Raw genomic sequence first — 27,888 nt, forward strand, 5'->3', positions numbered from 1 at the left:
GACAAATAGAAGGAAGTCTAAAAATCTATGTCCAAATTGGTTGCTGGGCTAGTTTTCCATACTTCCTTCTGTATATTCAATGCATGGTATATGTCATGTGTCCTTGTTTTTCTTTTAAAATGTGGGAAACAAAAACAGTTTCAGCCTGTATTTTTCAAGATCAGTTATTCTAGGAAGGACAATAATAATCTGTACCTGTTTCTTTATTATATAAATTAGGTAAGGTATGCGGATGACCATAAGCCCAGAAAGAGTTTAGTGTTGTCTGAAAGGTTAACAGTAATGCGCAGTTATGTAGAAAAGAAAAACTGAAACCATTTCTCACCTGAAGCTACAAGGATTCAATAAAGGATTCATATTTTTCTTCAGTGACCTTCATTATCACAACTTTGCCCCAGAGACCACACTCTTTTATAAGAGGCTTGTTTTTCCACACATCTCTACTACAGATTTTGTGACAGAATTTTATGTACTGTGAAGCTGTGTTACTTTGGTGTGCACCAGGTTAAAATTATCTTGGCAAAATGAATTTTTGGTCATTATGTAGTGACCCACATAATCTATAAAACTGCTTTTTGCCTGTAATCTATTGTGTTTGATATTAATACAACTGTACCAGCTTTATTTTGGCTTCCTAGTGTGTTTTTAATAATTTTCAACTCTTCTGTGTTTATATGATTTATATAGCTAGCTTTTATATTTTTAACCAATCTGACAATCATTATGTTTTAACTAGAAAATTTCGTCTATTTACATTGTCATTTCATGATTACCAATATAATTGGATTTATTTCTGTCACATTTTGTGATTGGTTTCATCTTTCTTTTTTTTCTTTCTTTTATTTTTGGATTGATTTTTACTTTTGGATTGTTTTTGTTTTTTACGTTTTTTTCCCCTCCACTGGTCTGGAGATTATATCCTCTACTTTTTTAGAGATTGTTGCCCTTTAACTTCTAAAATGCATATTTAGCTTAAATTGTAATGCTCATCACACTCTACTATCCTTTAGGACACCTTAGGTCCACACACACACATCTAACCATATGCTCTTGTCTAATAATAAAGTTTTATCCGTTAAAACACATATAACATTATTTTAAACAGTCAGTTCCCCCCCAGTTTAACCAATTTTATTGAGTTCTAAAAAGTTCCTTTAGTATTTGTTGCTAATACATTTTCTGTTTTTGTTTGTCCAAAAATGTCTTCATTTTGCCCTTATCTTTTTTTCTTTTTTTTTTTTTCTGAGATGAGGTCTTGCTGTGTTGCCCAGACTGGCCTCCAACTCCTGGGCTTAAGTGATCCTCCCACCTCAGCCTCCTGAGTAGCTGGGTCTACAAGTACATGCCAGCATACCCGTATTTTGCCCTTATTTTTTAAAGATAGTCTTGCTAGATATGCAATTTTAGGTTGATAGTTTATACTTGCAACATTTTGAACATTTTATTCTATTTTCTGGATTTTATCATTCCTATTGAGAAAACACTTGCTGGTATAGTTATTTCTTTCTTTGTAATTTCTCTTTTCTTTCTGGCCACTTTTGAGATCCTCATTCATCATTTTCAAAATAATAATTTTACTTTTTTGACTTGAGATTGTATACATATCCTGAATCTAGAAACCTATATTTTTATCAATTCTGAAAAATTCTCATCATTGTCTCGTCATACATTCTTATTCATTTTTCTATATCTTTGCTCTTTTACAGTTCTCATTTTTATCTTTGCAGCATTCTGTGTAATTTATCTGCCTTTCAGTTCACTCTCACTTCACCTGTGTCTAACCTGCTTTTTAACTTATTCATTGTTTACTTTTTACAGCTTTGATGAGGTATTCTTCACATAAACTATGCATATTTAAATGTACAATTTGATCAGTTTTGACCAATGTACAGGTGTATATGTCCATTAAGTCATCTCCACGATCAAGATAATGAGCATATCTGTCACCTGCCAAAGTTTTCTCCTGTTCTTTAACCCTTTTCTCCTTCCGCTTCCCGCCCTATACCCCAAATTCCCAGGCAACCATGGATATGCTTTTTTGTCACTATAGAATAGTTCACATTTTTTAGAATTTTATAAAGTAAAGTCAACTCTTTAAACAGAATTCTCAGCTTGGTATATTTTGGATCACAAAAGAAGAGTGGATTAAATCCCCAAAGAGGCATGAGGGCTGACTTTGTAGTTTATAATCTTCAGGGGACAAGTGTCCCAGTTGTTTACTTTTTAGGGTGCATTACTGTAGTGATAAGTTTTACCTTTTCACTTCAGATGTAGTTCCCCTAGGTGGTCCTGGCTTTACCTGAGGATCTCTGAACAAGCTTCTCATCTTACAAGTATTGGTTTTATCCTCTGTTCCCCATAGGTCACTGAAACTAAAGCTCTCCATCACTGTAGATCATCACATGCTCTCAAAAGGACTGCTCCCCTCAAAGGGACTACTCCCCCAAACACTCCAAGTTTGTGTTTCCATCTTGCCTTTGGCCTCTGACAGTTACATCTACCTTCTTGAAAGCTCAGTCATATATTTGGGGGAAAACTGATATTTTGTTTTATTTTTATAGTAGGAGGAACTTTTTTAACATATTTAATTCATTTTATTCCAGCAATGGAATTCCTATTCAGTATCTTCTTTGAGCTTAGGAGCAACATCTAAGACTTCTTTTGTGTTCCCTCCCATGGTTGTTCCCAAACATAACTGACATGCTTGATTGGCTACAATCTTCTGGGGCTATTGTTTAAGTCTCTCGCGCTACCTCAAACCCAGAGAATTAGAGCCTCCCTCTGGGTGAAAAGAATCCTAGGAATCTGAAGTTTTAAAGCCCCTCAGGCAATCTGAGTCCTCACCCAGGCTTGTGGGCCATTGCACTCTTACTGGGAATAGTGCAGGGTTCTCAATAAAATCTTGTATATTCTGAGATCGTTAATAGTATTGCTTTCTTCAAATGGGAAGGGCATTTTTAGTATACATTTTATTTTCTGGACATACTTCCACATTGTCTGTCTAGCTTTAAGTTTTGTTAAATGAAGAATTCAAATTTCAGATCTATTTTCCCATATAGTCTGTTGTCCACAACCATCAGCCACAGTATGTATTCCTGAAGAGCTGAATAGCAAGCAAAAAAGTATCTTCTTTGGCACATCTCTTTGAACAAAACCTGGGCATCTGCTGGCCCCTCACTGAAACATGAGGTGGGATTTTGACTATGGAAGCCCACAGTCCAGAAGCCTGTGGCGCTGGCCCTCTGCACACCGCAGCTGTCCCAGCTTTCCTGGCCGTCCCTGCTCTGTGCAGTTTTCTGCCGCATTCATCATGGCAGTGCTATACTGTGAGGTGATTGGCCGCATAATATATTTAGCAGCAAACCTTTCTCTGACTTGGAAAATGCAAATGTTATTCATTAGATGCTGGCTCTGCAGCTGTTACCTTTTCTGAGGCTCCAGCCAATTTCACTTGACTAAAGATGCCTTGGTGCGAAGGATTCACATGCAATCTTGAGTTACCACACTACAGAGGTGATCAGTGAAGCCACCTCATTCCAGAGTTTGGTTATACATTGTGCATGATGTGAAACCCACAAACAAATGATGGGTTTTTCATTTTAATTAGGCCATAGATCCTGATCTTGCTATTTTAAGTTAAATTGTAAATTTCGGGTAGAGGGAGGTAATTTCTCATATTGCCTCTCATCTAAACACAAGAGCCTTCATTATGAAATGATCAAAAGATTTGCCATTATGAGAGAGACATTTAACATCTGTAAGCAAGTAGATTTAATGCTATTAAGTTGCCTTAGTGTGAAGGGGCTTTAAGGACTTTTTTGTTTTTATTTTGCTTTAATCACTTGGCTTCAATCCCTTTAAGATAGTCATAAGAAAAGCTAATCGCTTTTATATTGTATCAAGTTCTAAAGTTCTAAAGTTGTTTTCACCCAGTAGGTACTGAGTCATTGAGATCAATCCCTCAGGGAAAAAAAGGAAAAATGGTTAAATGCACAACAATAGGTTTTCAACAAATACTTATTACTTGATCATTTCTGGTGTGTCCTTATTACTTGATACCAATTTCTTCCACCAGGGAGCAAACAAACCTTGGAAACCCAATTGCTTTTTTCTTTCTTCCATTTCTTCCTTTGATTCATTTCTTTAGGTATTTACTAGGTGCCTTTTGTGGAACTCTTTTAGGGACTGAGAATGTGTGTATTAGTAATTACATTTATTTTATTTTTGGTGTAAGAGGCAGAAAAAACAACACAGATTAGCATTTGTTGGTTTTTATCCTGATTGGCTGATTTATCTTTTAAAAGGCTCACTCAGACTGCTGGGTGGAGATTAGGTAATAAGGGTAGGGACAGTAGTTAAAACAAGGTCAGGAGATGAGAGATACTGGTGGCTTAGCAGTAGTGATGATGAGAAATATATAGTTATTTTTCAAATCTAGACTCTATAGGATTTACTGACAAATTGGTTATAGAGTGTGAAAAGAATGGAGTCAAGGATGATGCCTACATTTTTGGCCTCAGTAAACCGGCCAATGTGGTGGTCATTTACTGAAACAGGAAAAGCAGATTGAGAGCGGAAGGTTGAGGAAATAAGAGAACATGTGACGTTTAGATACCTGTTAGACACCCAAATGGAAATAGCACCTATGTAATTGGAAATGCAAGTCTGGAGTTAAAGGGAGAAGTCAGGGTAGGTATGTACATGTGGAGCCAACCATCTGTAGGTGATGGTTAAAGCCGTGGCAGAGAATGAGATCACCTAGGGACCGAGCATAGATGGAGAAGGGAAGTCTGCAGTCTACTGCTGAGTCCTAGAGGCACTCCAATGTTTAGAAGTCAAGAAGAGGAGCTCCTGCAAATGAACACAAGAAGGAGAGAAAAAAGAGAATATTTTGTGAAGGATAGAATGGTCAACTGTATCAAATGATAGAAGTCAAGTAAGATGAGAACAGAAAATTAACCACTGGATTTTAACAACGTGGCAGTGGTTATTGGCGTCAGTGGAATGTGTTGAAGACTGGGAGCTCGGGAGGTAGTAACAGCTGTATCTAAGATGACTCTTTTTAGCAGTCTTGCTGTTAAGAGGAGCAGAGAAAAGGAGCCATAACAGTAGGAAATATGAGGGCAAGGGAGAGCTTTTTTGTTTAACAAAAATAACAGAATAGAGGACACAGAATATGGGCACAGATGCTAGTAACCTGGTAGACATGATGCTAGAAGGATAAAGTTCTCTTTGGATTGCTTCTGTTTTCTCAGTGAAATGAGACACAAAATCATGAGCTGAGAGTGAGGAGAAGGGGAAAGAGGATATTGTAAACTTGAAAAGCAATGACAAGATGTGAAGTAAACATTTTGGAGAGTATGCTGCCTAGGATTTCAGATATTTTCAGACTCTGAGATAAAAGTGTGATCTCAGAAATACCAAGTATTCCTATGGATGTTCTGCTGAAAGGAACCAAAATAGAAATCATTCAGGCCAAAAATCATTAAGGATAACCAGAGTGCTGCTCTGATTTGTTCAGGGTAGATATAAAAGTCACTTGATAAATTTCAATTTTTAAATGTTTTGAATAGCTAATGTACACCTATAACCTGATATATAGCTAATATATTTCAAAATACAAAAGGAATAAATGTGTAACCAATGAAGAGTATTCTTCCCTGGATCTCCCGTCATCTAATTTCCTTTTTTTGGGGGGGGGAACGTATCAGGAAATACACTTGCTTGTGTCTCCTTCCAGAAATATTTTATTGATCCTTTCCCCGCCCCTCCCCATCCCAGGCCTTTTTTTTCTCTTATTTTTTTCTTTCATGAGCTAATTATATTGGACTTCTTTATTTCCACTTTTATTTTAGATTCAGGGAGTACATGTGCAGGTTTGTTACATGGGTATATTGCATGGCACTGAGGTTTGGGGTATAAGTGATTTCATCATCCAGGTACTAAGCATAGGTAGTTTGTCAGCCCTTGCCCCCTTCCCTCTCTCCTGCCTCTAGGAGTCCCCAGTGTCTACTGTTCCCATGTTTATGTCTGTGTATACCCAGTGCTTACCACCCACTTGTAAATGAGAGCATGTGGTATTTGGTTTTCTGTTCCTGCGTTAATTTACTTAGGATAATGGCCTCCAGCTGCATCCATGTTGCTACAAAGGACATGGTTTCATTTCTTTTTATGGCCGTGTAGTATTTCATGGTGTATATGTACCATATTTTCTGTATCCAATTCACCATTGTTAGGTTGATTCCATGTCTTTGCTATGGTGAGTAGTGCTGCAGTGAACATTGAGTGCGTATGTCTTTTTGGTAGAATATTTTACTTTATTTTCGGTATGTACCTAATAATGGGATTGCCGAATCAAATGGTAGCTCTGTTTTAAGTTCTTTGAGAGATCTCCAAACTGCTTTCCACAGTGGCTGAATTAATTTACATTCTTACCAAAAGTGTATAAGCATTTCCTTATCTCTGCACCCTTGCCAGCATCTGTTATTTTTTGACTGTTTAATAATAGCCATTCTGACTGGTGTGAGATGGTATCTCATTGTGGTTTTTATTTGCATTTCTCTGATGATTAGTGATGTTGAGCATTTTTTCCTATGTTGGTTGGTTGCTTGTATGTCTTTTGAGAAGTATCTGTTCATGTCTTTTGCCCATTTTTTAATGGGGGTATTTGGTTTTCACTTGTTGAATTGTTTAAGTTCTGTACGGATTTTGGGTGTTAGATCTTTGTCGGATGCATAGTTTGTGAATATTTTCTCCCATTCTGTAGATTGTCTGTTTGCCCTGTTGATAGTCTTTAGTTTAATTAGGGTCCCACTTGTCAATTTTTGTTTTTGTTGCAATTGCTTTTGAGGACTTAGTCATAAATTCTTTCTGAAGGCCGATGTCCAGAATAGCATCTCCTAGGTTTTCAAATTGATCCATTTTTTAAAAGCTAAATACATGCTAAGAAGTTTTTTTAAAATAATTCTCAACCCAATTAAATCATTTTTTAAATGTTTTAAAGAATATTTTTTCCTCTTTAATTTATATAAAAATAATTTCTAAAAAGCAAGAAAGAACATCTCTTTTAATACTTCATGTTGGCAGCCATCTGGCAAGAATTGTAAAAAGATATGTATCTTTAACAAGGTTTTTTTTCTTTTTTTGTCTTCACAGCTGATCTTGCATCTTTAATGGATAAAACATTTGAGAGAAAGTTGCCTGTTAGTTCTTTAACAATATCACGGGTAAGAAAATTTTAACATATATATTTTCCAAGAACAAGGAAGAAAGCCAGAAAGGCCCTTCATGTAGATGAGGCTGTGTAAATAAAAAATAGTTTGCATAGGAAATATTTTTTGAGAGTATGGTATGTTTTTATAGTTACTAATAGATATTTTATAGTGTAGTAGCAAATTTCTTTGGCTGAAATAAAAGGTAATACATTTACCAGATTCTGATATCAGTAATCAGTTTTATGTATCTGATTTATTTTTTTCAGGATATGACATTCTGCTGTATGATACCATCAGTTTTTTTAAGTTGATACATCCTTCAAAGTAATGATATTTACCCGTTAGTATTGGAAGTGTTTTTGGTAGCCAAGAAAGTCTGTAAAAGAATGGATATTAATGCTAAAGTTAAACTGCAGCAGAGTGATGGATGGAAGAATAATGTTAGGTTAGGAATCAGGAATAGTAACCATTACTGAGCACCTTCTGTGCCAGTTTTGAATGTATTAGTTCCTTAACATACATTATTTTTTTAATTCTCACTGCTCCCTATGCAATAAGCAGTCTATTTAAGACATGGTTTAATAACTTTCCCAAGTTCACACAGCTTGTAAGCGTGGAAAAACTGAGATTCAAACCCAGATATCTAGGTTCTCTTCTGTTGCCTGCTTCAAATATATCTGGGCTTGTCTTTATCATGAATTCACTTTATGACATTGGGCAATGAGACCCCTCTCAGTTTTCTCATTTTCAGCATGGGTATGGTTGCATCTTCCTCCCAGGGAATAATGGGATGCTAAAATGAGATTTTAGCTGTGAAAACTTATTACAGAAATTAATGGCATCATAAAATTTAAAATATTGTTAAATATGGAAGAGAGAGAGGAAAGAAATTACCTTTCTTTTGAATCCTGGTCCTTTCTTTCTGCCTTTTAATTGAGAAACAATTTTACTGGTCATAAGTTACATTTAATTTAATAGACTCATAATTGGCGTATTGGAGGAGAATGGAAAGGCCATTTGTTCATCCCTTACATGATGGGTAAAACTTCTGTATGCCATAATACCTGGTATTTATTTAGGTAGTACTTCAAGGTTTACAGCTTTTTTGTACATTTTCTCATTGGTGCCTTATACTCTTTGAGGCCAGTGCCTTTATCCTATTTATGCAGATGGAGCAACCAAGTCCCAGAGGGGCTATGCCATCTGTTTATGCCATACAGCAAACAATCAGAGCTGTTTCTTAAGCTCAGGTTCTGTGTTTGAACCACATTTTATATGCACTTAATGGATTTCTAAGTCAAGTCCAGAAGTGCTAGGCATTTTTAGAAAGTCCCCCTCTTTTTACTCTCCTCTCTTTCTTTTGTGAGGTTTTCATTATATTCACAACATGCATTGTCTTCTACGCTTTTGTTTTTTTCTTTTTTGCCTCTGAGTCTCTATTTTAGAATAGAATCTGTGTTTGGAATAATCCTTTTTATTTGTTTATTTGGACCATAGTTAATGAGCATACTCAGAGATTTTATGGTTTGAAGGGAGAGTTTGTTGGTAAAGGAATCATAAGTTTACTGTTGCATAGCAGAGCTTAAATCAAAGTAGGAAAAATGGTTGTAAGACTGAGTTCTCTAAATTTAGATGTTTATATTCTGGGCAATAGTTTTTTAGCCATCAGAGTCTTCATTCTTTCAGCCGTATGTTCCCATGTTTGGAACATAATGAAAATAATATCAGGGTTTAAAGATAAAGGAAAAAATAGGTAACTAGTTATAATCAGTGGAACACTCTCCTTGTTCTGAGCAAGGTTCATGTTTGGCTTTCAATCCATTTTCTGATCAAGGTTATTCTACACATAGAAAAAGAGAAGCCATTGTATATTCTTTGTTTGCATTGGCATAAAGGGGTTTCAAGGATGGAGCCATATCACGTGAACATTGTTCCACTAAGCATCACCATCGTTCCAATAAAATGGGTGTCCTGTGTTTTCTAAGGTCATTGTGTGATCTAGGCCCTAGGCCAAATATATGACATAATTTATATTCAACCAAAGATTTCTTTTTCTGTCTTTTAGCTTATAGACAACATTTCCTCTCGGGAAGAGATAGATCATGCAGAGTATTACCTTTACAAGTAAGTTTTCCATTTGATTTGGCTATGTACTCTGTGATTTCACACCCCTTCTTTACATAAAAGTTGGTATATGTTATGTATAATTTTGACACCTTCTAAGTTTACATTTTAAAGATCTTTTCATATGAGTATAGAGAGAGTTTCTGATTTTTTATAACTGCATTTTATTCCATACTGTGAGTTTATTATTTAAACCAGTTCCCTTTTTATGGACCTCTAGGTTGTTCTATTTTTTGTATTGTATACAATGTTATAATTGATAATCTTGTACATATGTAATTTTTCGCCTAATTTTCATGAGTATATATATCTATAGTTTTAATCGCTGTTGACAAATTGCTTTCTGTTGAAGTTTTTACATTCCCACTAGCAAGGTATGAGAGACATGTATTTTTACAGCTTGGCCAATAGTTAGGTATTTTCACATATTTGCACTTTTTTGCCAATCTGATAGGTGAAAATTTATACACACACACACACACACACACGAGTTGAGTATCTCTTATCTAAGATGCTTGAAACCAGAAGTGTTTCAGATTTTGGACTTTTTTAGATTTTTGAATATTTGCATTATACTTACTGTTTGAATACCTCTAATTCGAAAATCCACAATGCTTCAGTGAGCATTTCCTTTGAACATCATGTTGGTGCTCAAAAAATTGTGGATTCTGGATTAGAGATACTCAATCTGTATGTATATCTCTTCTTTCCTTTTTTTTTTTTACAGGTGGAATTATACCCGATGTGAACTGTTTATGTACCTATTTTCAGTTAACACTGTTTTGAAACCTTTTCTACATTACCACATTTACTTCATTCTTTCTCACAGTTGCTAACAGTTCCATTGTGAACTACCCACAAAACTCAGCCGTGTGTACAAAAAGTATGTTTAGTACAACATCATTTATGGTAGCAAAAGACTGAAACAACCTAATGTACATTAAATAAAGAACTGGTCAAACAAGTATCTGTCAGAATTGTACCTTACAACTAAATTTTTATTGTGATTTCAGTTTTAAAAATCTGATATGTGATTTGTTCCAGTTCCTGTATTCCAAAAATAGACTCAGATTGAAATTTTAAATGTTTCCAGTAAGCATTGCATTAGAGTTTCCCATTTGATCTTGCTTGTTTTGATCAAGAGAATTTTTAGTTATTTCTGTCTAGATGCATTTTTATTTTTTCGTTGTTGTTGTTGTTTGGGGGGTTTTTTGGGGAGTAGTTTTTTTCTAGATGCATTTTTTAAAACTTACTGGATTTTAGTGAAAATGTATTCATTTTTCTTTGATTTTGCTAAATAATAATTAGGCTTCTTTTTTTTTAATTTCTGAATTGGGTAGATGCTACCACTTTTTGGGTATTTTCTATTTAAATGTAAACCTCAAGTAGGCTAGATTCCACACCTTAAAAAAACATTTATTTTAAATCTCAGATTGGCTTTAACAATGTCCTAAGTTGAAATTTTAGGTCCTAACTTAGTTGCAAGTCATCTTAGTTGTGAGTGTCCTCTTGTACTTCATTAGGATAAAGATAAACGAACCCCTTGATGAGAGCCGGCCCTGCCTTCCTTTAGTGGCTCTTTGGGACTGTAGGGCTGCTTTGGTAGTTATTTTTTGTCTGTGGTGAAGGGTGTATTTGGGCTGGCATCTGGCCAGTTCTCAGATTTTTATTTATAACAAAATGCAGAACATAGTTTCAATTTCTAAATATAAACTGTTTTTTAGAATTTCATCCTGTGAGATACAGTGCCATAGTGTTGGGAGAAGTATGTTCCAAATTCATAAGTACTTCTGTAGCATATAATTGATTTCAGTGACTCAGCATTTCAACAAGTATTTACCGAGCACCTATTATGTGCACAGGCCCTGTCCTGGGTGCTGGATATCTAATGTTGAATAAGTTAGACATTCTCCAAGTATAACTGAAAAGTTGAAATTCTGTTTTTAAGACCTTCTATGATTAATTCTTCACATAATGTTCAGTTTTGTGTGGCCTAGGGTATAACTGAAAGTTTCGTAAGATCACTACGTCCTATTTCCATATACATCAAATAAAAGACTCTTGTCCATCATAAATCTGAGCCACTGTTTAATTGGACATCCCATTTTTTGCTTTAATCAAAACTAGTTCTTTAGCTATGATTTATCATTTATCTTAGTTCTTTCTCCTCCCTTCCATTACCAAGAAAATTGACTCTCTTTTTATCAGCTCTTTTTTTTTTTTTTAAGACAGAAATGTTTTTATGACTTCATGTGCTTGTGTATATATGAGACTAGGTAGAACTCTACAAAGCTGCATCGAAACAGTGGAGATTGGCTGGGTTCTCTCATTAGCTAATTGCCTCACTCTTGCTTTCCGCCCTTAGAGAATATACAGAACATACTTATGCCTTAGCAAAATTAAAAATTACAAGTTATAAACTCTTGGGGTTTCTCTCAAGTAATCAAAATCAGGGATGTTAATCCTGAAGACACCAAGGACTCACTACTATGTGATATTTCTACAGTTAGGCCTTCAGTCGTTATGATGCCTAACATCTCCTCATGGGATGACTTTAGACATCTCGGAGCAAACTTAACAATTCCAGGTCTAAGGTGAGGAAATGAAAAAGGAACTTCTTAATTTTAGACAACTCACAGCTTGCAGGCCTGGGGTTAGGATTTCTCAGTCCTTAAGCAGTACCGTCTTTAACAGTGAAGCTGAAGCCCACAGGAGAACTTTTGCATTGGTTCACCTCTTTCTCTGACATAACCTGTGAACACCAGGCTCTGCTAGCAGGAGTGTAGCTGCCACATCTTCTCCTCTTCTAATGATCAAATTTCCACAATTATTATGTAAAGTCTAGAGCGAAAGAAGTTTAGAAACCTTGAATGATCAGTGAAGAGCTGATTGAGCTTCTGCCATTGCATCAGGCACACAAGTAAACAGTTCCAAGTTCCAGCAGCTCAGGGTGCTGCTGGTACCTGCCAGCTTATTATCACCCTATCATCCCAGCAGAAGATTTGAAGTTTTGAATCCCCGAAAGTACATAGGCTTAAATGTTTAGGGACTTCAACATTAAAGGGATCTTTTAAGGAGAGATAGAAAGGCTGCTATTCAGACAGCAGGCAGGAGAACAAATTTCTAAGTACTTTTATTTGGGCCATGGTCTGTTCTCTGGGAGCTGGCAATCCTATGATCAATTTTTGCCTTCTGTTTATAAATAAAAAATGAAAACACCAAGGAAAGGGTGAAGCTCTAACCAAAGAATAATGTGAACTAAAAATGATTAAGGCAATATCAGCAACTATATTCACTGGCAAAAAAAAAAAAAAAAAAAAAAAAAACTGATAATACCCATATAAAAGGAAAATAAACCAAAAACCAAGAGTAAAAGTGATTAAAATAGCAACAAGGTTACAACAAAGTAAAATAAACAAAATAAGAAAACAAGGCATACTGTTGGGCTGTGACAAATAAAGAAAACTTAAATAAGATAATAAAAAACAAATACAGTAAAATGAAATAAGGATTTGAGCCAGGGACTTTACACGATATGTATAGTTTAAGCTGGGAGGTTGGGAAAATAGGCATAGCTGTGCTCTTGCACAGATATTACTAGCAGGCTAAATGGTAAACCTCTTTATGAGTGATTTTCAAGCTGTCTTCTGAGAAGCCCTGGAGCTGGTTTCTTACAGGCCCTCTAGGGCGTGGCTTGGAGGAAGAATAGGTCTGGAGAGAGGCCAGACCATGCTGCCACAGGCCGTTTGCTTTTGCTTCTGTTTCTGCCAGAGAAACTGTGCCTCCAGCTGCCTTATCGGAGTCTACAGAGAAAATTCAGAGAGGACTGTTAACTTGAATAAGAATAAAATTATATTTTTATTTTCACTAACCTCAATAATATTTAGCATTTCTTTCACTTATGAATGTAGGCAGCAGATGACTATAATATTAACAGCATCTGTGTCTTTCTTGCCAATAAAAATAATTGATTTTTTCATATCACATTACATTTGTTACAGATATCATCACTGCTTAGAAATTATGTTAATAATTAAACCTACCGCTGGCTAGTGTTATTTCATGCATTAATAAAGCAGCACATATGTTACCATATCCCAAGGATTTCTTAATATCTTGATAATTGTATTTCAATATAATTGGTTTCTGTTATAAGAAACTAATTCTGAGAAGCCTTCATCAGACTGCCGGAGGGTTCAAGACAAAAAATTGTTAGGAACCCTGCTGTGAGATCTTGTTTGAAAAATAGGTTCTTTTGCTTAGACTTATTTTTATTTCTTCCCTCAGGTTTTTTGGGTTTTAAGTACTCTGGGTCTTCGTTTTCTCTTCTTACAAAGAAGACTTTTAGTTTAGACCTTACCAAGTAAGACAAGCATATAATTGATAGGTTTTCTGTCTTCACAATGAAAATTTAGATACAGCCAGTCTCCCAAGTTTCCCTACAACACCAGAAAAAAGGTGCGGTGAGGAGTGAGAAGATTTGGACAGGCCCTGAGATGCTACCTGTCAGGAGACCAGCACTGGCAGGGGGCTAGGCAGGAACATTTCCGCTTTATTTTGGTATCACCATCACCCAGTGCTTGGTGAGATGAGAAGCCATGCTCTTTCCCGGCGGTAGCAGCAAAGGTTCTGTGACGCAGAAAAGAGAGGTGAGAGAACAGCTCAGCTAACAGCTGCTGACAGGAAATGTCTGTTCAGTGGGCATAAAAAGACTGCATTTATTTTTTATATTTGTTTAAAAGAATTTTTATATCCCATGTTAATTTTAAAAACAGTTGAGCAAAATACTTTCTTTTTCTGGGCAAAGGATTAATTTCTACTTCCTATCCACATGCCTTGTCGTTAATATTTGGAAGAGAAAAGGGTTCCTACCTTTGCTTTACTATAAGCTTAGAGCATTCCTAAGAATTAGATTTGCATCTTTATTTTACTGATGCAGAGACTAAAACATAGAGATTGGCTGATCACACGCAACGTAGAGACTGCGTATAAGCCACTGCCTGTCCTGAGAGAGAAACCACAAGGATCAGATGTGAGCAGTGGGGCAATGTTATAAAAACAATGCAGTGCTGTCTCAGTGCAAGGTTTTATTGTTAAGGATCCCAGATGGGATTACAATTTCTTTATAGGAAACTAAGGCAGAAGAAATTCCAAAGAGACGAGGCTTAGCTGTTCCTCTACAAGAGATCCGCTTTTGGGATCTGTCTGCCTGGAGTCAGTTATGGTGAGTGTATGTAGAGTTTTATACAATGGGAACTTTTTCCTTTTTCATTTTCTAGAGAGCATCTTTCCTGGGCCACCTAGTCTGTAGTTCTGAGCTTTCCCCCCATAACCTCCAAGTCCACATGCCCAATGTATACTGCCCAAATGCAGACAAGTGAACCTTGGGGCGTGTTCTATGTCTCCATTTTCAGGAGATAAGACAGCATGTTACTGGTAAAATTGTGCCATTGGCAAAAACCATTATTTTCATGGTTATGACAAGCTTTAACCATTCTTGTGTTAGTATTTGATTACTACATTGCTAAAATGCAAACTCAAGCGATAAAAATTTCTTCTTTCCACTTATTGTCCTCATCTTCACTGAGGATATTTGCAAATTGCATTTTTAAAGGCTTACATAGGCCTTCGAATCATGTTGGGACCATGGTAGTTTAGAGATGCATGAAATTAAACTTGCGCCTTCTACTATCAGGGTGTCAGTAATCAGAACTGATAATTTGATCTGCAACATAACAGTCATTCCTGAAGGATAAGTCATAGAAATTTCTAACATATATAACATATACTCTTTATATTAAGAATGTAAATTTTTTTTTAGGCCAGGCACAGCGGCTCATGCCTGTAATCCCAGCACTTGGGGCAGACGGATTGCTTGAGCACAGGGGTTTAATACCAGCCTGGGCAACATAACAAACCTTATCTCTATAAAAAGATACAAAAAATTAGCCGGGTGTGGTGGCGCACACCTGTAGTCCCAACTACCTGGGAGACTGAGGTGGGAAGATCACCTGAGCTTGGGAGGTCGAGGCTGCAGTGAACCGAGATCACACCACTGTACTCCAGCCTAGGTGACAGAGTGAGACCCCTGTCTCAAAAAAAAAAAAAAAGAATATAGCATTCTTTTAAAGCAGCCTTTTGGTTTTTAGCAAACATGTAGGGAATGCTGAATTGTTATACAATAAGAAAAGACTGTTGCAAAGCTCAGTGGAAGGTGAGTTTTTCTCAGAATACAGCTCTCAGTGTTGCTATGGAGAGTGGCATGCCACCCAGTAAGAAGGGAAGTTCAGGTTGCATGGCAAGGTGTGTACTGCCAACACATTCATCCATGCTGTACATGGGTCTCAAGTATCTTTCACTATTTGCTTAGCCAACCTGGCAGATACCAGGTATCCCTGGTTGGAAATGGATAGCAGATCAGGAACAGCTGGGGCAAGGCAGATGGCAGCCTGCATGTCTCCAGGTCCTGAGTTGGCAGCCAGCCTAAAAAGGAAGGACCAAAATAGCTTCATTTTTCATGAAGCAAAAATACCCAATGGTTCTTTGGAAGGCTATAGCACCACCCCAGGCCTATGTTGTAAAAATCCATTTCTGCCTGTAGGAAAAGGGGAAGATGGGAGTTTATTAAGAGGGATTATTAAGAGGGAACAGCATGCATTCATTTATGCAGCAGTCATTTTCCTTTGAGGGCATAGAGACTGTTTATGTTTCACAGCAATAAAAGGTAATCCTAAATTTTTCTGTTAGCATATTGCCAGGTCACATTATGCCTGAACATTATTAAGAAAAGAGTAAGAAACCAAGGGGAGAGAAATGAGTCTGAGAGCATTTTTTAGTAGCACTTCTATACTTTAATATTGCTTAGTTCTTTATTTAGTTCTTATTTGCTGATCCTTACCACAGGCCTGGGAGATTGCTTATTATTGTTAATAGCTCTGTACTGGAAAATAGCAGATCATTGGTCATAGTGCATGCCTTGCCAGAGATCATGGGAGCTTTGTGATAAGGATTAGAATTCTTGGCCTCCACGGCCAGGCGCAGTGGCTCACGCCTGTAATCCCAGCTCTTTGGGAGCCAAGGCGGTCAGATCACAAGGTCAGGAGATCGAGACCATCCTGGCTAACACAGTGAAACCCCGTCTTTACCAAAAATACAAAAACAAAATTAGCCGGGCATGGTGGTGGGCACCTGTAGATCCAGCTACATGGGAGGCTGAGGTGGGAGAATGGCATGAACCCAGGAGGCAGAGCTTGCAGTGAGCCGAGATCATGCCATTGCACTCCAGCCTGGGCGAGAGCGAGACTCCATCTCAAAAAAAAAAAAAAAAAAAAGAATTCTTGCCCTCCACTGCTTCAGACTCTACTTCTCTTCCCACTGGTCTTGTTATTTCATCTGGAGCCTCATCATAGGAGAAGTGAACCTTCAAGGTATTTTTTTGGCTTTGGCTTAAGCATTCCACCTAGCTTTCCCAGAATGATCTCATACCTTAGATGGTTATTCCATTTTATTCCTCTGGTGTGCTAACGACGTACGTCTGCAGGCTCCAGTCCTGAGTCCCTAGGAGTATGTGCTGCCGCAGACATCCATGCACAAATCTTTGTGTAGATGCGTGCTTTCATTTCTGTGGGGTAAATAGCTAGGGGTAGAATGATTGGAGCATATGGTAAGTAAATGTTTAACTTTTTAAGAAACTACCAAATTGTTTTCTGAAGTGATTATACCATTTATAGTCCCAACAGCAGTTCTGCTTCCTCCACATTTGTGCCAACACATTTAGCCATACCAACATGTGGTTAGTGGTATCTTATTGTGGCTTTAATTATTTGCCCAAAGAGTAATGATATTTCCTTTGGTAAAGTGTTCGAATCTTTTGTCCATTTTGTTTGTTTGTTTTTTATTGAGATGGAGTCTCTGTCATGCAGGCTGGAGTGCAGTGGCATGATCTTGGCTCACTGCAGCCTCCACCTCCCACGTTCAAGCAATTCTCCTGCTTCAGCCTCCCAAGTAGCTGGGATTACAGGCGCTTGCCACCACGCCTGGCTAATTTTTGTGTTTTTGTAGAGATAGGGTTTCACCATGTTGGCAAGGCCAGTCTTGAACTCCTGACCTCAGGTGATCCGCCCACCTCGGCCTCCCAAAGTGCTGGGATTACAGGCATGAGCCACCATACCCAGCCTGTTTTTATTTTTTATGTAAGTCCAATTTATCAACTTTTTTTTTAATGGATTGTGCTTTTGGTGTTCTCTAAGGTAGGGGTCACCAAACTTTTTGGCACCAGGGACTGGTTTTGTGGAAGACAGTTTTTCCACAGCTCGGGGTTGGTATTGGGGATGGTTTGGGAATGAAACTGTTCTATCTCAGATCATCAGGCATTAGTTACATTCTCATAAGGAGCATGCAACCTAGATCCCTTGCAAAGGGAGGGTTCCTGTTCCTGTGAGAATCTGATACCACCACTGATCTGACAAGAGGTGGAGCTCAGGAGGTAATGCTCACCCACCCACCGCTCACCTCCTACTGTGCCGTCCAGTTCCTAACAGACTGGTACCAGTCCACAGCCTGGGGGTTGGGGACCCCAGATCTAAGGAATCTGCTTAACCCAGCACCACACTGATTCTTCTTCTAGGTTTTGTTTTAGAAGTTTTGTAGTCTTAGGTTTTATAATTAGGTCTATGATCGGCTTTATTTTGGTATCACCATCACCCAGTGCTTGGTGAGGTGAGAAGCCATACTATTTCCCAGCAGTAGCAGCAAAGGTTCTGTGACACAGAAAAGAGAGGTAAGAGGACAGCTCAGCTAACAGCAGCTGACAGGAAAGATCTGTTCAGTGGGCATAAAAAGACTGCATTTATTTTTTATATTTGTTTAAAAGAATTTTTATATCCCATGTTAATTTTAAAAACGGTTGAGCAAAATACTTTCTTTCCCTACGGATTTATGATTTTGAATTTTTGTGTGTGTGTATGTTATAAGGTAAAGATCAAAGCTAATTTTTTGGCATAAGAATGCCTAATTGTGTCAGCACCACTTGTTGAAAAGGCTATTTTTAAATTGCCTTTGTACCTTTGTTGATAATTAGTTTATATTTGTGTGAGTCTATTTCTGGACTTCTTTGTTCCATTGATCTCTGTTCTATTATCTATTTTAATGCCAATACTACTCTGTCTTGATGACTGTAGTTTTTAAATAAGTCTTAAAATTAGGTAGTGTAAGCCCTTCAACTTTTGCATGTTCTTTTTCAAAATTATTTTGGCTAGTGTAGGTCCTTTCCATTCCGTATCAATTTTAGAATCACCTCTTGTATATGTGTGTGTGTATACACACAGACATATTTAGGTATATACACACACTCACATGCATTATTAATGTAGAGACATAGGAACAATATCAATTCAAGAAATACGTATTGAATGTATAGTATATATTTAGGAACTAACAAAGAAGATTATAAGGAATATGAGGGAAGAGACTGATTTTGCAAAAGTCATTCTTTTTCCATTGCGGGCAAATTTAAACTGCCCTAACAGGATTTGAGATGGAAATAAGTGAGGACGGATTCGTGTCTGTAAGACAAATGATTTTCAGCTTTGTTTATAAGGGAAATTTTAAAGCCAATAGAGGCTTTCAGAGTATTTTTTAATGCACTAAAACTGTGGTGTATTCAAAGGAAGGATATTATATAATCCCAGCAATAAAAAAAAAATTACAAGTAGGTGCGGTGGCTTATGCCTGTAATCTCAACACTTTGGTTGACTGAGGTGGAAAGATCCCTTGAGGTCAGGAGTTTGAGATCAGCCTGAGCAACATAGTGAGACTCCGTTTCTACAAAAATGTTTTTAAAGATTAGCTGGGCATGGTGGTGTGTGCCTATAGTCCTAGCAACTCAGGAAGCTAAGGCTGGGCATTGTTGTCCTAGCTACTTAGGAGGCTGATTCCAGAAGTTCAAGGCTACAATGAGCTGTGATCAAGCCACTGCACTCCAGCCTGAGTACTAGAGCAAGACCCTGTCCCCCTCCCAAAAAAAGATTATTAGATGGTTGAAGATCATTAGATATGTGAAACAATTCAAAATCAACACAAATCCAGGATATGATAAGTAGATAAATTTACTGAATTTATGTAACAAAATGTAAGTTTTAGAGAAAACGTGTTTGGAGCAGGCTAGAAGAAGGATTGATGTTGTTATCAGCAAACATTCATAAAAGAGGTAGAACTTAAGATAGCCTTGAAGGTTAGATGAGTAGAGGAAACAGGAGCAAGTGTTCAAGGTGGAACAAATAGTACAGCTGGAGTTAGAAGGAGGGAGTGAGAACTAGCTTTATGGAAACTGCCTTAACCAAAGAGATTAGGGTTTGTTGGGGAATAATGAGAAATAAGGAAGGCAGATTAGAGAGGGAATAGAATGTTGGCAGGAGAGAAGGGAGGGTTCAAAATCTGTCATTATCATACATTGCTAGTGGATATATAAATCGCTACAACTTGTATAGATAGAACTTTGGCAGCATCTGTCAAAATTACAATACCCTCTGGCCCAATAATTCCACCTCCAGGAATTTAACCTCCTGATATACTCATATACATGCCAAAAATGTCCATTGGAAAAAGTAAAAGATTATGTCCATCAGTAGAAGGCTGTTTAAATTAATTATTCTACAGCTGTACAGTGGAATACTGTGCAGTGATTTAAAAGAATGAGAAAGCTTTATTTGTATTTCCTATTGAATAAATTGTGAAATGTATTAAGTGAAAAAAACAAGAGTAGGACTTAGTGTGTGATGTAGCCACTGTGGTTTATGTGTAATAATGTATACATGTGCTTTGATGCTTATGTGTATATATGTATGTGTGTGCATAAAATGTCTCTAGAATGATACACACAAAAACTGGTAACATTGGTTTCTTTTAGGGAAGAAACCTGGATGACTTCTCATTGAATTGTCTCTTGTAACTTTTGAATTTTATATCATGGGTGTATATTACTTATTCAAAAAATACATATTTTTCATTTCTTTCTTTCCCTTCCCTCCCCCCTTCTCTTTTTCCATATCTCACACACACACACACACACACACACACACGGAAATTAACCAAATTTTTTTTTTTTTTTTTAATTTAAAGACGGGGTCTCACTCTGTTACCCAGGCTGGCATGCAGTGGCAGGATCTTAGCTCACTGTACCCTCAACTTCCCAGGCTCAGGCAATTGTCCTACCTCAGCCTCCCAGGTAGCTAGGACTTTAGGCATATGCCACCATGCCTGGCCTTTTTTTTTTTTTTTTTTTTTTTTAGAGATGGGGGTCTCACCGTGTTGCCCAGGCTGGTCTTGAACTCCTGGACTCAAGCGATCCACCTGCCTCGGCCTCCCAAAATGCTGGGATTATAGGCATGAGCCACCACACCTAGCCTGAAAAATATTTTTTAAAAGATCCTCAAGATAGTGATCTGCAGATTCTTAAGAAGTATATATCATAATAAAAGTATTTCAGAAAGATTAATAACAGGGTAAATTTTTTATTAAAATTGGTAAATGTTATAAGGAAATTGTCTATGCATATAGAGAAAAAAGACCTGTCCTGTGGTAGTAGACAGTGGAAATAAAGAGAGAAATATACATGGGAGGGGAAAAATTGGATCAGCAGGATTAATGGCAGGTTGAATGTAGAGACAGAAAACAAGGAGCATCAAAAATGAACTGAAAATTGAACCTCAGTGGGAAAGTGGCTTGTGCATGATAGAAGTATTGAATTGGAAGCAGATTTAGAAGGCAGCAAGAGGATGAGTTTTTCTTTTGCCTTTTTTTTGTGCGTACACATGTTTCTTTCTAAGCTTGCTGGATCACATCTTGCCTACTGACCATACTTGGACTGTTTGACAGGAACTGGCCGCAGACCTTTGGAGAAAGAACAATTGCCAAAACATACCCATTGGGTCTTCCTGGTGTATTGGCACTAGTTGGAAAATTTTGGACCAAATGACCTCTAAAGTCCTGCCAACTTTCGCAATCTGAAATTGCAACCTGGATAGACTAAGTGATTCCCTTGGAGCCATGTGACAAGTCCATGCTCCAGCTGTGGATGAGGCCTGACTTCAAGTTCAGAGGCTCATCAGCTAGCCCAGTGTATCTCTGTGTCAGTTCTTTTTCCTAAGCAGTTTCAGTAATATACCAAAAGATATAGACTCAATGAATATTTTAAAACCTCATAACAGTGTGACATAGAATTAATTAAACCTAGAAAAAAAACTAACATAAAAAGAAATTCAACAATGAAAATGTATTATCTTGTGGGGGAGGTACTAAAAAGACCCTGGAGGAGTCAGGATGGGAGGAAAGAGGTGACTGGGGTCTGAAGACCGGTTTAGTCCCCACTTTGATCTGTAGCTTCGAACTAGTTAGTGAACTCTCTGGACATCAGCTTTCTAAATGAGCAGATAATCTTGGATGCCTCCCAAGGCACTTTCCATGGCTAAAACATAATATTTCTTAATGTCACTGATAAGATTTTGTCACCAGATGCCTCAGACTTTGAAAGCATGAAGCTCTGGCTTTTTGTTTAGCTTCTCACACAGAATTTTATTCACTTTAAAATTGAAGTTCCAGCCACCTTAACCATGAATATCAAGAGAAAAACTACTAGATGTAAAAGTAAACAACAGAAAGGGTAGAAGATCTCTTAATCTCTTCTGGATTTAGGTGACAGACTTCATTTACTATCTTGTTTATGAATATATTTAGTAAATTTTGTGGTATGAGAAGTTGGGTATCCACTCTTATTTATCCTCTAGGTAACTAATTTTTATACCATATGTACTTGCCTTTTTCCTGCAAGGCCCACAAACCACATGTTTTTGATGCCTTGTATATACAGGAAATTTAAAAGGAGAAGGCTAAAGTAAATCTGTTCTAATAGCTACAGAACCATTTGTAAATTAAACCTTAAACTCCTAAAATTTCATATAAGAATATGTATCCAAGTTCTTTTTTTCTACAGTATAAACCCCTTTTATTTAAAAATATTTCTCCTGGCTATTTTTATAATTGTAAAGTCAAATTAGGGTACCAGGAATTATAGCTATAGGGCAATGAGAAAGGCATAATTAAAATATAGTCTTATATTTATTATATAAACCCTACTTCAGTAGGGTTTTAAGTGTAAGGCAGTTTGATTTGAAGATAATTAAGAGATCGTTTTAGAAACTGGTATAATATTTAAGGGAGAGCTGAGTAGATAAACAGAAGCTTCAAGGAGAGATTTATGGGAACAGAAGTTTCAGTTGATTGCATCATGGTTTTTGAGGCCAAAGGCAAATAAATTCCTGAGTATTTCCAGATGCTGTGTGTCTAGGCAAGAGGACATCTGAGGAGCTAGAAGTATTTGATGTGAATTCTGTTTAGTGGTCTAGGCTGCTTTCATTTTCATGATAGATTTCCAGGTATGTTTGTTTTGAACAGGCAGATTTTACATTTTGAAGTCTATTCTGTTTTTTAAATAGCAATGCTGATTTTAAGACAAATAGTATCACCATTTTATACCTAGTAATAGGCAGAGCTGGGACTTAAAACTAGGTCTTCCAACACCAGATCATTACAGCACATGAACAGTGTATTCATTATGCACTGGCTGTTACATAGTTCAGTGATGGACACTACCAAGAGGTGAAACTCAATCATTAGTCTTCACTGGTAAAATCTTGGTAGAGTTTTGATAAGTGAAACACTGAAATTATTTATTCAAGTGAGAACTTTGTGCATCTCATACGTACAGATTAGTATAGTCCTCCATTTGCTGAATAATAGCAGGTAATAACAGACTTACACACTTACACAGTGCTTTCAGACTGCATTTGGAATGGACTACTGTTCTCCGAATGTGCCTTCTACTTTCATATCTTGCCTATGCTCTTCCCTCCCCACTGTCTCTTTCTGACAGAATACAGCCTGTGTTTTAAGGCCTGTCCCAAATTCTGCTACACTCTTAAACTTACCCTGACTTTCACGGTTGAATGTGATCTCTCTGACCCATCTATAAAATTTTGTTTTACCTATTCAGGGGTGCTTATTTTGTTTTGTCTTTTGTCTAATCAAAAATATGTATTTCTTTCTCTTTACTTGAGACACAGTATAGTATAGTAGATAAGAATATGGACTTGAGCCAGAGTGCCTGGATTTGAATGTCGAATGTGCCATCCATTTCCTCCCTCATAAAATGAGTGTTAAAATAGTGCCTGTGTTTTAGGGTATTTATGAGACTCCAAGAAATTGATACGTTATAATGCCCTCAGAACAGTCTTGGGACAAAGAAGGTCAGTGCTCAGTAAAATTTAGCTCTGATGTTGACTATACTAGATTGTAACATCGTGAGAAGCGAGGAGTATTTATTTCCCATACTTCTCTCTTAAGGGAAAATGTATTTGATTTCTGGTTTAGGTTTCTAGGACCTTATTCCCTAACCATCCGCACCACCCCCGCCCCAAGGGCATCAAGGTATAAGGGCCATCAAGGCTCAGGAATATGGAGAAGTAGATGCTTAGGAACACTAGTAGTTCAACACACATTTAGAAAGGCTATCACATTTTGGGGGAAGCTTCCTGGCCCTAAAAGAACAAACCAAAGCTGTCATACATGTACCCGTATTGCTAAGCTTACAGCCACAAACCAGAAGGGGGCAGCAGATCTGCTTACTATCTGTGAAGAAGGGAGAAGAAGCCTCAAGAAAATGATTCCCAGTTAGGAAAAAACTGCACCATAACTGATCTCTGATAAGATGTTATTGAATCAATAATCAAAATACAGATTAGACACAAAAAGAGAGGTCTGTTCTTTGGGCTGGGAGTATGTAAGCAATTGAAACAGAAATTGAGGAACTGCTTCCAGAGATTTTAGTTTTGATATCTGGCGTGCACAAGAGCAGCTCAGAATGGCTAAAGTTGTTTAATGTTGTCAGCATTCCCCACTTTTATTTCATTGGTTTTTTTAGAAGCTGTGCAAGATTTTCTATTTGTAGAGCTGCTTCTTATATGGAAAACTGGGCTGCTGTGCAGCCTTACAGGTTAGAATGAAATGTACATTTTTTTCATATTTTTAAAATCATTTCTTGTTTATGGAAAACATATTCTTTTTTAAAAAAAATACTTATAAAGGAAAAATCGTTTGTTTTCAGTGCGTTTCTTGCCAGTCTTTTAAGTGTATCTTTCCATTTTATTTGTTTTAAACTATTAAACAGTAACTGTCACATTTCATCTATAAATTCAGTGCGATTCCAACCAAAATCTCAGCAGAAATTTTTGGGGAACCTGAGACGATGACCCTGAAATTCAAGTGAAAGAATAAAACCAAGAATAGCTAAGACAGTTTTAAGAAGACTAACGTAAAATGATTGGTCCACAAGATAGACAGCAAGACTTATTAGAAAGCTATGAAAAATACAAATGAAGATATTGGCTTAGATATAGACAAATAGACTAGTGGAGCAGAATAGAGAGAACCCAGAAATGTATCTACATATCTGGAAACCTGAGATATTTTTTACATCAAAGCGTGAAGAATGAATTAGTTAATAAATGCTACTTAGACAATTGATAATCTAACAATTATATGGGAAAATTCTTCATTCTTACTTCAAAGTATATGAACATACCCACACACATTTTTTTTAGGTAGATTAAAAACCGAAATGGAAAAAGCAAAACTTTTAGAAGGAAATATAGGAGAATATTAATAGTAGTATAACACTGGGGACACTGAAGGATTTGTTATTTTTGAACAAGACACAAAAAACATAACAAAAGGTTGATAAATTTTTTTGTTTTGTTTTATTACTAAATGATAATTGTTTTGGGGGTTTTGTTTTTGTTTTATTTTGTTTTGTTGTCTTCCATGATTCAGAAAGGTTTTTGTTGTTGTTGTTATTTAATGCTTGTTGTGGGTTTTTTAAGAGACAGGGTCTCGCTGTGTTGCTCAGGCTGGTCTTGAACTCCTGTCCTCAAGCATTCCTCCCATCTTCGCCTCCTAAATGGCTAGGATTATAGGCATGAGCCACTGCACATGCTCTGATAAGGTTTAATGCATTAAAATTTTAAAGTTCTATTCTACAAAAATTTTGTTACCACCAGTAACAAAATTAAAAGGGCAGGGAAGATTTGCAATTCATGTAGCTAACAAAGATTAGTATCTAGATTACATCTGTAGGCCAATAAGATAAGAATTTTAGAAAAGTGAATAGAGAATATGAACCAGCAGTTCACAGAATAAAAAACCAGAATGGCAGTTAACATATGAATAGATGCTCACTCTCAATATCAGATAAATTACAGATTAAAATGATACATTTTCACATTTATTAGATGCAAAAATAAGACTTCCATAATAATTGTGGCAAAGAGGAGCAACAGGAAGTCTGATTCACTACTAGCGGGAGTTTAAAATTATATAGTCACCTCGAAGAGCAGTTTGGCAATATGAAGTAAAAGAGGATGGGCGTGGTCATCTTCTACTCAGCCTTCTGCTCTGGGGTATATACCTTAAAGGAACTCTGGCATGTATAAGGATTAAGTTATAAGACTGTTCATTTTAACATTGTTCATAATATGAAAAACTGGAAGCAACTTAAATATCCTCCAATAGAAAAAGAAGAAAAATGTGATACACTTTTTTTTTTACAATGGAATACCATACAACAGTGAGAAAGAATAAACCAAAGCTATCTATACATGCATACATATCTATACACACATACATATATATATCAGGATGATTATCTCAAAACATAATGAGTGAAAAAAGGTGAAATATCATGCATATAATATGATACCGTTTATGTAGTTTGAAAATATGCAGAGCAATGTCATCACTTACATGGATACATGTTATAAAGTGAAGGGTATAAAAAACATGCCCAAAAATGGTAAACAACAAATTCAAGATATTATCTACCTGTGAAGAAGGAGGATGGGGTTGGAGTAGGATCCGGAGATATACATGAGGGAGCATCAACTGTATCTATAATGCTTTATTGGTTTAAAAAGAAAATCTCAAGTGTGACAGACTTTAAATTTTTTTTTTTTTTTTTTTTTTTTTTGAGACGGAGTCTCACTCTGTCACCCAGGCTGGAGTGCAGTGGCGCGATCTCGGCTCACTGCAATCTCCGCCTGCTGGGTTCACACCATTCTCCTGCCTCAGCCTCCCAAGTAGCTGGGACTAGAGGTGCTCACCACCATGCCCAGCTGATTTTTTTGTGTTTTTAGTAGAGACAGGGTTTCACCATGTTAGCCAGGATGGTCTCGATCTCCTGACCTCATGATCCGCCCGCCTCAGCCTCCCAAAGTGCTGGGATTACAGGCATGAGCCACTGCACCCGGCCAGATTTTAAAATTTGATGAAGATAGGTGGTTGAGTATGTGGGTGTTATGTTCTGCTTTTTTTTTTTTTAAATACAAGTTTCAGGATACATGTGCAGATTTGTTACATAAATAAACGTGTGCCATGATGGTTTGCTGCACCTATCAACCTATCACCTAAGTATTAAGCCCAGCATGCATTAGCTATTTTTTCTGATGCTCTCCCTCCCCCACCCCCTCATCTCACAGGCTCCAGTATGTGTTATTCCCCTACCTGTGTCCGAGTGTTCTCATTGTTCAGCTCCCGCTTATGAGTGAGAGCATGCGGTGTTTGATTTTCTGTTCCTGGGTTAGTTTGCTGAGGATAATGGCTTCCAGCTCCATCCCTTTCCCTGCAAAGGACATGATCTTGTTCCTTTTTTATGGCTGCACAGTACTCCATGGTGTATTGTACCACATTTTCTTTATCCAATATATCATTGATGGGCATTTAGTTGAATCCATGTCTTTGTTATTATGAAGAATGCTGCGATGAACATACACGTGCATGTATCTTTTTTTTTTTTTTTTTTTTTGAGACGGAGTCTTGCTCTGTGGCCAGGCTGGCTGGAGTGCAGTCGCGCGATCTCAGCTCACTGCAACCTCCAACTGTCTGGTTCAAGCAATTCTCCTGCCTCAGCCTCCCGAGTAACTGGGATTACAGACATGTGCCACCATACCCAGCTAATTTTTGTATTTTTAGTAGAGATGGGGTTTCACCATGTTGGCCAGGATGTGTATCTTTATAATAGAATGATTTATATTCCTTTGGGTATATACCCAGTAATAGGATTGCTGGGTCAAATGGTATTTCTGGTTCTAGGTCTTTGAGGAATCGCCACACGGTCTTCCACAATGGTTGAACTAATTTATATTCCCATCAACAGTGTAAAAACATTCCTATCTTTCCTCAGACTCACCAGCATCTGTTGTTCTTGACTTTTTAATAATTGCTGTTTTTACTGGTATGAGATGGTATCTCATTGTGGTTTTTATTTGCATTTCTGTAATGATCAGTGATGTTGACCTTTTTTTCATATGTTTGTTGGCTGCATAAATTTCTTTTGAGAGGTGTCGGTTCATGTCCTTTGCTCACTTTTTTTTTCCCCCTTTGGAGATGGAGTCTCATTCTGTTGCCCAGGCTGGAATACAGTGGCATGATCTCGGCTCACTGCAAC

At 37.2% G+C, this 27,888-nt stretch overlaps 1 protein-coding gene across 26 annotated transcripts in view; it reads left to right on the top strand.

Annotated features, from left to right (window-relative positions):
• The window catches only part of MRPS27 (mitochondrial ribosomal protein S27), a 106,670-nt gene that overhangs the window by 15,478 nt on the left and 63,304 nt on the right, over positions 1 to 27,888 (top strand). For 21 of the 26 annotated variants that reach the window (XM_055253805.2, XM_055253804.2, XM_055253806.2 and 18 more), the window contains 2 exons: positions 7,156 to 7,226; positions 9,280 to 9,338. In XM_055253805.2, coding sequence (XP_055109780.1) covers positions 7,156 to 7,226; positions 9,280 to 9,338 — 130 coding nt within the window. The other 5 variants (XM_063623215.1, XM_063623216.1, XM_063623213.1 and 2 more) reach the window with 5 other exon arrangements.

The sequence above is a fragment of the Symphalangus syndactylus genome, chromosome 18, assembly GCF_028878055.3.
Source record: "Symphalangus syndactylus isolate Jambi chromosome 18, NHGRI_mSymSyn1-v2.1_pri, whole genome shotgun sequence".
NCBI classification, from domain to species: domain Eukaryota; kingdom Metazoa; phylum Chordata; class Mammalia; order Primates; family Hylobatidae; genus Symphalangus; species Symphalangus syndactylus.